We start from the raw sequence: 11,088 nt of genomic DNA, 5'->3' as shown, positions 1-11,088 counted from the left end.
ATGTACTTTGATGGTGTTACACATCGCGGAGGAGCCGGTGCTGACGTAGTATTTGTCACTTCTCAAGATGAGGTTTTCCCTTGCTCTTTTACATTGACGCAATTCTACTCCAACAACGTTGCTGAATATCAAGCATTAATACTTAGGCTTGAATTGGTTGTCGATATGAGGCATTTTCAATTGCAAGTCTTTGGTGACTCCAGTTGGTGATCCACAAGCTTTTAGATAGTTACGAGGTCAAGAAATATGAACTGTGCCCATATCATGATTATGCTAATAAATAAATGGGATGGGTTGGTGACTTGACAATTTAACATGTGCCTAGGAAAGAAAACAAGAAGGCTGATATTTTAGCTGCTCTAGTTTCATCGTTAACTCTCCCTGACCAAGCACAAGTTACTATATTCCAAAAATGGTTAGTACCGCCGCCAAATATGGGTGAAAATAAAGAAAAAAAACTCGAGCATCTTGTCATTGTTAATGAAGCTGAGAAGGAAGATTGGCGACAACTCATCATTGACTACTTGAGCTATGGGATACTTCCAGAAAATCCAAGGAGACGGACTGAAATCCGCCGTCGCGCATCACGTTTTATTTACTACAAGGATGCTCTATACAGAAGATCATTCGAGAGAGTACACCTGCGATGCTTAGGGGAAGATGAAGCACTCCAAGCTTTGCAAGAAGCACATTCTGGGATATGTGGATCACATTAGTCTAGACCAAAGCTCCACTTCCATGTAAAAAGGATGGGATATTATGGGCTAACGATGGTAAAATATTGCTTGGACTACGCTCGAAGATGCAAGAGTTGACAGTTCCAGGCAAATTTTATTCATCAACCTCCTGAAGTACTACATCCGACTGTTGCATCATGGCCATTCGACGCTTGGGGATTGGATATTGTTGGACTTCTACCAAAATCTTCTGGAGGACATTCGTATATCTTGGCTGCAACCGATTACTTTTTAAAATGGCCAAAAGTTGTTGCTCTCAAGGAAGTAAAGAATGAGAATGTTGCAAACTTCATCCGAGTAAATATCATCTATCGCTTGGCATTCCTCGTTACGTAATAACGGATAATGGCAAGCCATTCGACAATGACTTGATGAACACGATTTCTTATCTCTTTAACTTCAAGCAACATAACTCTTCTATGTACAATGCTGCTGCCAATTATCTAGCTGAGGCATTCAATAAGACTCTATTCAACTTGTTGAAGAAAGCCGTCTCCAAATCCAAACGAGTTTGGCATGACCATATGGAAGAAGCTCTATGGGCATACAGGACAACTCACCGCACCAACACAAGCAACCCTTTTTTCACTCGTCTATGGAGTTGAAGTCGTTTTTCCACTCAAGCATCAAATACCTTTATTGTAACTAACTATTCAAGAAGGGATCACTGATGAAAAAAATGCTCGACTTCGATTAGTAGAGTTGGAAGCTCTTGATGAGAAGAGGTTGGAAGCTAAATAGAGTCTTGAATGTTATCAAGCTCGATTGTCTCGCGCCTTCAATAAAAGAGTTCTCCCGAGAAACTTTCAAGAAGGAGATCAAGTCCTTGTCGTACGAAGACCCATTATCACTTCTCATAAATCTGGAGGGAAGTTCACTTCAAAATGGGATGGTCCATATATGATGCAAGAATCTTATTTAAGTGGGGCCTACAAGCTGGTTGATGCAGTTGGCATGAGAGTCGGCCCTATTAATGGAAATTCTTTGAAGAAGTATTATCCTTGAAGTCGCTACGCTCTTGGACGTACTAGCCTAAACTACATGTCATGAAGCTCTTTGAATTTGAGCTAAATCTTCAAGTTGCAAAGCTTATCAAAGTACAAGCTTAAACTGCAAGTCGCTACGCTCCTTAACGCAAGAGCATAATCTACATGATACTCCTGGTCGGCAAGAGTATAAACTGTGTACAGCCCCCCCAAAAAGGTCTGCTAGGTTGAAAACCTCAAAAGGGGCGGCCTAGGCAAAAGTGCTAGGTATCCATACAACACTCGGTCCAAGCAGGGCCTAAAAGCCCCATGCTTTTCTTGGTTAGACCTACCCAACCAGCGATTTTCGACAAGTCTTTCTGAATTGGAAGAGAACGAAGCGGAACTAGAAAAAAACTTTCTTATGGATAAGCAATTAATTTTCAAATTCTCCTTCTAATTCATCTTTTCTGGTAGATTTAGGTTTATCTCTGAGGTCCCACGAAGGTTTGGACATTAAAATAAATTTAAAAAACTCACCCATTCTGAATTATAATATGACTTGATCCTCTTCACCGAGGTACGTAGGTAGCTTAGAGTTTCATTCTAAGTTCAGTCGCATGAGTTCAAAATATACATATTACCTAATAGTTGTTTGAATAAAGTATGAGGGAACATAATCCACTCAATCGGCGCTTGCAAAATTGGACTGAAATATCATTCTTTTGTTGAACTTTAGATCTCATATGACTTAAAGGGGGCAAGCCTCTATGGCAAATCAGTGTCTTCAATGGGATGATTATAGTCTTTTAGGAGGCTACCAAGTATTTGCATTGAATTCCGAGGATTCGCTATGTCTTCATGTTCACCAAACCTTCAAGTTTGTTGGTCTTCAAATCCGCTCTCCGCCCTAAACAAAGGGAAGAGAGGCAGCAAAAAGAGAACACAAGTATAAAAATGAAGATTACCTTGCACGTTATTTCAAATTCAGGGAGACTTAAACCTAAGATATTTGGTGAGAATGAAGCACTTGAATTCTGATTTCTAGCAAGAAAAACGTCTTGTGTTTCCGAGGCTTCCATACCAAGACATGAAAGTTTTGACGAAGTCGCGCCAAATTGGAATTGTCGGTACATCATAATCTAATGTTGATTTTGAAATATTATCTGAAGCTATCTTTATGGCATTAAATTTTGCATTTTGGATATATTTTAGATTTTGAAGTTTAGTTTGCAAGAAATCAAACAGTTCATGATTTCGATGTTCCTACACCAAGATATATATTTTCTGCTGAAGCCTCGCATTGAAACTATCAACACGTTATAATTTAAAGTTGATTTCAGAATATTATTTGGGACGATTCTAAATATGTTCGATTACAAATTTTGGATATGTTTTATATTATGAGGTCCGATTTCCGAAAAATCAAACGGTTCATGATTTTGATGTTCCTACTCTAAGATATAAATGTTTTGGTGAAGCCTCACAAATCTGAAATTGTCAACACATCGAAATTTAAAGTAGATTTCAGAATATTATCTTGGATGATTTTGAAGGTGTTCGATCCTAAATTTTGGTTATATTTTAGATATTGAAGTCTAATTTTTGATAAATCAAGCGGTTCGTCATTTGGACTTTCCCACAGCAATATATGAATTATTTTGTTACAAGTGCGTAAAGCTAATAAATATGAATGTGACTAAGATAAAAGTGATACAATGTAAAGCAAAAGAGAAACATTCTTTTTTGTAATGAAATAAATATCTACTAGGTCAATCTAATACAAAGATAAAAATAGGAGATAATTTTAATAGTCTAATCTAAACAGAACTTGTAGTTGATCAATTCTTGACATCTAGCCTCCAGGTTCTTCTTCTGCTCCTCCAGATTGGGCGAATCATCAACAGTCAGCAAATTTATGTTGTCATATGAAGATGCTTCAGTCTTGGCAGCTGAAACTTTTGCTTGAATCTCTTTAACCTCCTTTTGAGTCGCTTCTATAACACCTTTTAGATTCTCCTTCTCTTGTTGTAATGTTTGCAACCTCTTCACAACTCTCCTCAGTTTCTTTTCACTAGAGCAAAATTTCGTGACTTTCTCACTTACTTCAAGTTTGAACAATTCGAGATACTCCTTTGCTTTGGAAATCAGCTCTAGCTTCTTATCTTCACTCTTCCTATCAGCCAAATTGGATTGATCTTGGCCATATGAAGCGACAAGCTCAAAAATAGAATTTAGTAAACTCTCTAATGGATAAAGATCCAAAACATCCGCCTTCTTCATATCCTCAAAATCTCTTTATAAGATAAGAGAAATTCTGCATGAGTTTTGGAGAGTCTGTTGCAAATATCCTCCCAAAGGCCTAAGATGAATGTCTTTTTGCAATTAAAGACAATGCTCTTTCCTTTAAACATAAATATTGATGCATCTGTCATTGGTAGGACGTGAGCTATCTCATTTGGAATTGGTCTTTTTAAGGCTTTGTCACGAGGGATAAAGGATGCCTTTGAAGATGAATTCATTTTAGACATAGGCCCTGCAATAGAATCATCACTAACTTGCAGCTTATCTGTGGGGATGCCACTGGATGTCCAATGGCATTTAGCTCCACAAAAAAGGGTAAAGAAAGAAAATGATATTTAGTAAAGCCATCTGCTCATAAATAATAAAAAGGAAAGAGGCGAGGTTATTTTGTTTTACCTCTTTGTTACAAGTTATGGGTGTTCTTGAGGGACTATCAACCCTTGGAACCTCTACAACCTCTATTAGATTAGGCCTTTTCTTTTTCCAGCATTGATCTTCGTTGGTACTTTGGCTTCTATCTTGAGGAACTCACTTGTTAAATGGAAGAACTTGAGGGTGTTTCTCGACATCTGTTGAAGTGCACACCACCTCTTTCATAGATGCCTTTGAGGATTTAAGCTTCATTTTCTTATGTTGTGTAACTTCTTTTGGGATTGGAGTAGGTTGTTCATTGACTTTTGGGAGTGTCTTTCCAACACCTTGATCTTTATCCCCTGGAAAAGTAATATAGTTTGGCCCAACATTATCTACCACATCTTGTAGATTATCCTCAAAGAACTTCCATACGCTTTTTCCCACCAAGATATATAATTAGTGGAGAAAAGCTTCTCCACAGGATATCCCGTTGGGGGGAACGCCGCACGTGATATAGATTGATATAGTATTCAAATCCTCCAAAATTTGAGTCCTTCATATAAAGAGGCAGTGTGGATATCATTCTCCAAAAAACCAGGAATATTTTGGTAAAATCGAAATTGACGACTAAATCGATGCGGACTATATGGCTCGATAATGAATGAGTTATCATATCTCAAAGAGAGGTGGTTAATATGTAAGCTCATGAAGTAATTTGACTCCAACTCTTGAGCGGCCTCGTTATCCACATAATAATAAAGACGAGAATTATTCAGCATTGTTGGTATCCAAACTATATTTTCTCCATCGCGGATGCATTTCTTGCATCATTCTTGTCAAAGTACCTCGCGGCGCCCTCTCTTGAGTATGCACCATCAAAGAAATAGATGGACCCTTAGCAAATGCATAATGATTTTGAGATAATGGGCAAGCCAACCATAAACATAATGGATGGGAAAATACATTTTGACCTGATCAAGTTGGGAAGAACACGAAATCTTATTCAAACCATGATAGATACTCACTAAAACTGGGACCGCAAGGCTAATCTTTCGTCTGCTTGCCATCATACTTGCCATCTTAAAAGTATCGGGGTGAATATAGTTTTCTGCCTTTTAGGGAAATACAAAATCACATAGCCAACATGATAAGAAGGCTGCTAGATATGTTTCATCTTTCTTGTCAGACCTCACCCTAAGGTTGGAAAATACAGCTTCTTCATCACTTGACCATCTAGTTGTCTCAAGAATAACTTTGTTAGGATTATGTTTTAATTTTATGCGCGTGGATTTATTTTCCTTCTGTATTGGGGCATATTTATATATTAAAGCTTTCTTATAATAAATTTTTGTCCACTTGCTCAAGGAGACCTTTTGATTAACGCCGATGCCTTTCTTAAGATAATGGAAAGCAACAAATATGTACTCGCAAGATTGAGGAACAACTCTCATCTGTTTTTCCTCTAAACATGTGAGTCCATTGTCTCAGGTACCACTTCCTCATACAGAGAACCCGCAATGGCAAACCTTCAAGAATATGTAAGCCCCAACGAGAGATAGATAGCTCTCCAACTGATGTAAGAAGTGTGTTCTTCTTGGGGCACCAAGCCACACTAAATGCTTGCAAAATGTTCGAGTTTCGATCTTAAGTAAAAAGTGAGGAATATACAGCATCATAAATCTTTATGTACTCAAAGTTTGTTGGCTTCTACCAAGTACATCTTCAGCTCATTCCCAATATCCTGGAATGTGACGATACTTATCCTCGATTGTTACATTGTTTCCCCAATGTATTTCTCCTTGAATTATACGACGCCCTAAGTTCGGAAGAGTGTGCTAGCAATGTTTACGTGGTGATGGATTGGCACTTGGAGAGACTACGTCTTAGATAATGGATTGGAAGTAGGCTTGTGATCCAAAGTCCAATTTTCTACATGAAGCGTGTTCCTCAAGGAAGGCCATGAGCTTGAATACCAGCCGACTTGTGGGGTGTGAATCAAAAGTTTAGTTTGTCCCGCGCCATCTTCAGTCTCAATTATGAGATATTTAAGTTTGGAGAAAGGTGAGTTGTAGTTTTTTAAATTTACCATCTCTTTGAGCTACAAAGGACAAAAGAAATCATTAGCATCCAAATCGAGAGTATTGGAATAGGTACAAAGATTTTAATAGATAAGATTGTCTTCGGTTTTCGGGCGGGAATGAGTATCCATTCCTTCACACCTTAAGATTACCCCTCCAATTTTTGGGTGGGGATAAGTATCCACCCCTTCAAACCCTAAGATTATCCCTCCATTTTCGGGTGGGGATCCTACGTGATCCCTACGGTTTTCGGGCGGGGATAGGTATCCATTCCTTCACACCCTATGTTATCCCTCCGTTTTCGGGCGGGGATGAGTATCCATCCCTTCACACCCTAAGTGATCTTTCCGGTTTTCGGTTTGGGATAAGTATCTATCTCTTCACACCCTAAGTTATCCCTCCGATATTTGGGTGGGGATGAGTATCCATCCCTTCACACCTTAAGATTGGCCTTCCAGTTTTCGGGTGAGGATGAGTACTTATCCCTTCACACCCTATGATGTGCTTCTTCATATGTGGATTATCTCCTTAAACAAGAATATATGTTTCTCGTTTGACCTAAAAAAAAAAGGAAGAAAAAAGGAACAAGCAAGAAAACGCAGAAGAAAAAAAGAGGAAAATACCTCGACGCTATGCTTCACAGGGCTCGTAATCTGCAATTGATGTTGGCAAACAAAATAACATTGGGTTTATATAGATTTGGGAATGTAGCTGGTGAAAGTATATTTTCGACGTGGGATAAATGGCTAAGGCGGCTTAAACAATTGATTTGGAGCATAAATTGGGATACTATAATTTGACTCCAACTCGGATTAAAAATACTGTATCCGAGTAAGAGGAATACGTGTCAAGGAGAATGAGTTTCTGGTTGATTCTCAGATTAAGGCGTCACAATTGAATCTTAGCAACAATCAATTGTGGAATTCAAAAATCTCTAGCAACTGCCACGTGTAGTAGATCAATTATATGCCCATTAAAAGTTCCATTTTAAAATGTCTTGCAGAATCAAGTTTAAATGGAATTGCTTGCCCTTAGAAACTCATTTTTAAATTTAGTGCTTAAGCACAAGAGGAAAACAGTTAAGGATCAATTATGGCGTGTGATGAGCTGTCATTATTTTGGTCTAAATAGAATGCAACAAAAGCATAAATCCAAACGAGAATTTATTCTAATCAAATTTACATTTGGAGAACGAAGTGCCAGTGAAGTTTTCAAAGGGCATGAGGAAAACTAAGGTCAAGACGGAGCAATAAAATATCAAGTTAATACTTCAAGCCTAGTCTTCAAAGTATAGATGCATCGACAAGTCGTGAAGTAGGGGTATTTGTAGGTATTTAAATTTAATTGAATTTAAATTCATAAATTATTTGGACTGTATTTAAATTAAAGATATATTAGTTCAAATAAATATTATGGGCCAATATAATTAGATTAACTATATTAATCCAATATATATGGGTTAAATAAATAAATCCAAATATATTGGACTACCCCATGTAATCGGGCTACAAGTGATGAGCCCACTTCATTAAGCCCAAAATGTCATCTTCCTAGAGGCCTAGTTTGGTGCCACGTGTCAAATGATGTGGCATGCCAAGTCAAACGGAAGATCCAGTAGGAGTCATGCCACATGTCAAAATGACAAAGGCATGCCAAATCAAATTAAAAGGATAATAAAATTGTGCTGCGTGTATCAATGACATATTTTGGCCAATCAAATACGGTCTTGTCACGCTTCAATCTGATTGGTTGGAAAAAGTTTGTTCTCATCACAACTCTTCTTTTCCACAACTATAAATAGGGGTCTTTATGACTCAGAAAAGACACCATGAATCATAACAAGAAGCAAGAGACAGCTCGTGGATCAAACACCACAAATTTCTCTACAAGCTTCAAGTTTCAAACAATCAAGATCAAGTCCAAAAAATCGAGTTCAAGTCTAAGACTAGGTTAGTCTATAATTTAACAACATTAAATCAATAATTAATGATATAATAAGGTAGAAATTAATATAAAAGAGAAAATAGAGTTAATATAATTTAAAGGCAATACTCAAAGATCTTCCCAGAACTAAGTAGTACAGAGTCATGAGCTATAACTGAATACATACAAAACATTCCAAAATTTACAATACTGTTCGAATATAAATTAACAGTATTAATATAAAAGATGAGACTCCAAGGGACTGTGACAGCATGCAGCTCTACCTTGAATCATCGTGAACAAGAAAGCTCTCACTCTCGGGCTCCGTTGGCACCAATACCTGAATCTGCACAAAAATATGTAGAAGTATATTATGAGTACACCACGGTCGATACCCAATAAGTATCAAGACTAACCTCAGTGAATGTAATGACCCGGCCGGTCGTTTTGAGTATTTTAGCTCTATTCTTCCTATTTTATGCTTTTTACATATGTAATTGTGATTACGTGACTTGTCAGGGTGGTTGATTTAATTTCGGGGAGATTTTGGAGTGAATTGGTACACTTAGTCCCAAGGTTAGAAGTAAGTTATAAGAGTTGACCGGAGTTTATTATGTGTTGACGACCCCGTAATGAAGTTTTGATGATTCCAATAGTTTCATATAGTAATTTTGTACTTAGGCGTATGTCCAGATTTAGATTTGGAGGTCCTTAGGTTGATTTGGTTCTATTTGGCGAAAGTTGGAAAGTTGAAGGTTTGGAAGGTTGATAGGTTTGACCGAGAGTTGATTTTGATAGTATCGGGTTTGGATTTTGGTTTTGGGAGTTGGAATAACTCTGTGGTGTCATTTGAGACTTACATGCAAAATTTAAGTTTATTTCGAGTTGTTTAGGCATGTTCGGCGTAAGTTTTAAATATGGAATGTTGAATTAGTTCCTTAGGCTTGAATTAAGGTGTGATTTGTGGTTTTGATATTGTTTTGTATGATTTGAGGCCTCAAGTAAGTCTGTGTTATATTTTGGGATTGAATGGTGTGATTGGACGGGGTCCCGAGGGCCTCCGGTATATTTTGGCCGGGTTTTGGACCAATCCACTATGTTTTAGACTACTGAATTCTGAGTTATGGTTTCCTTCTTCGCGATCATGATAAGGCTGTCGCGTTCACAGAAGGTTGGAGTGGGCTGGGCAATCGCCTTCTATGCGTTCACGATGGGGGCTCCACGTTCGCGAAGCAGCTGGGAGCTGGAAAGAGTTGGCCTACACATTCGCGAGGACTAGGCTGCGTTCGCGTATAGTGTGATGTGTTCTTCATCGCGTTCGCGGTGGCGTGGACGCAAATGCGAAGGCCTTTTTCTAGGTGGTTTATTTTTGTTCTCCGAGATCGCGATAAATGTCCCACGATCGCGACGCATATGCCCTGGCAGAATATTTAAGTACTCTATTTCGAGGGTTTTGGTTATTTTATCCCATTTTGAGTTATAGAGCTCGAATTTGGGCGATCTTGGAGGGAATTTTTACGATTTGGATTAGGGTAAGTGTTTTTACTCGGATTTGTTCATTATTCATGATTCTAACTTTGATTTTAGCATGTAATTGGTGAATCTTAGTGAAGAAATTGGGAATTTCAGTAAAAACATTTCTAAAGCATATATTGATGATTTGGGGGTCGAATTGAGGTCGAACTTGTTTGAGACACATATATTTGGACTCGTATTGGATTGAGTGTTCAGAATTTCTGAGTTTTGTTGGGTTCCAGGGTGCGGTCCTGGGGTTGACATTTTGAGTTGACTTTGCATAATTGATTCAAGATCTTAGCTTTATCATTTGGAATCATTTCCTATGGCTTTTATTGATGATATTAAGTTATTTTGTCGAGATTCGAGCCGTCCGAAGGTTGATTCACGCGGGAAGGGCTTCTTAGAGTACTGATTTAGCTTGCTTGAGGTAAGTTTCTTACCTAAACTTGATTGAGGCACTCGTTGCCTGAGTTATTTGTGATAGCTACGAGCTATGGGTGGCGCACATGTGTGGGGTTGAGCTCATGCATGTGCACCAGGGTATTATTCATGCTCGGGGTTAGTGCTTAGGTTATGATATGCCTTGAATTGGTTGCTAAGCTTAATGTTATGGTGTTTCTTATATTTGTACCCCTGTTGTGAGCTGTTTGAGCCATCTTTGAGGGTACAAAGAGGTTAATCTCCTGATTAAACATAATATTTGCTACTTTCGTGATGAAATTTCCTAATTGAGTTGTGATAGCACACTTTGCACATGCATACACTTTAGCATGTTATTTATATGAGTCCAGGAGTATAAAATTTGATCATGTACATATATTCTTGTATATATGCTTTCTTATGATATGGATTGGACTGGTAGCATGTGACCACGCCGGGCAGATTGTGATATTGAGCATGTGACCATGTCGGACGGATTGTGAATTGAGTTTGTGAACACGCCGGGCGGATTATGATATTGAGCATGTGACCATACCGGACGGATTGTGATACTGAGTCTGTGACATGCCGGGTAGATTGCGATATTGGCATGTGAATTGTCCGTGCAGCATGTGAGTTGTCCGTGTGAATTCGATATATTGATATTATTGGCACGTGAGTTGTCCGTGCAGCGTGTGGATATAGATCCACCCCCCAAGAGTCACCCTCACATGTTCCTTCTTGATGGTGTAAACACGGTTTGATGAAAACTGATCAGTGGTTTGGTTC

General features: G+C 38.4%; 1 protein-coding gene across 1 annotated transcript; it reads left to right on the top strand.

Moving 5' to 3' along the window:
- On the top strand, positions 1–716 carry LOC142169607 (uncharacterized). The gene is made up of 2 exons (XM_075231494.1): positions 1–206; positions 326–716. The coding sequence occupies exons 1-2, from the start codon at positions 1–3 to the stop codon at positions 714–716; spliced, it is 597 nt and encodes a 198-aa protein (XP_075087595.1).
- Positions 717–11,088: the final 10,372 nt, after the last annotated feature.

Source organism: Nicotiana tabacum, chromosome 15, assembly GCF_000715075.1.
Source record: "Nicotiana tabacum cultivar K326 chromosome 15, ASM71507v2, whole genome shotgun sequence".
NCBI lineage: Eukaryota > Viridiplantae > Streptophyta > Magnoliopsida > Solanales > Solanaceae > Nicotiana > Nicotiana tabacum.
Note: the sequence above shows the minus strand (reverse complement) of the source record. Positions and strands in the feature narration are given on the sequence as shown.

Excerpts from the sequence above, each read along its gene's own strand:
- LOC142169607 (XM_075231494.1), top strand. The coding sequence starts at position 1 with ATGTACTTTGATGGTGTTACACATCGCGGAGGAGCCGGTGCTGACGTA. Across the intron at positions 207-325 it reads GTCTTTGGTGACTCCAGTTG|GAAAGAAAACAAGAAGGCTG; the intron begins GTGATCCACAAG and ends ACATGTGCCTAG.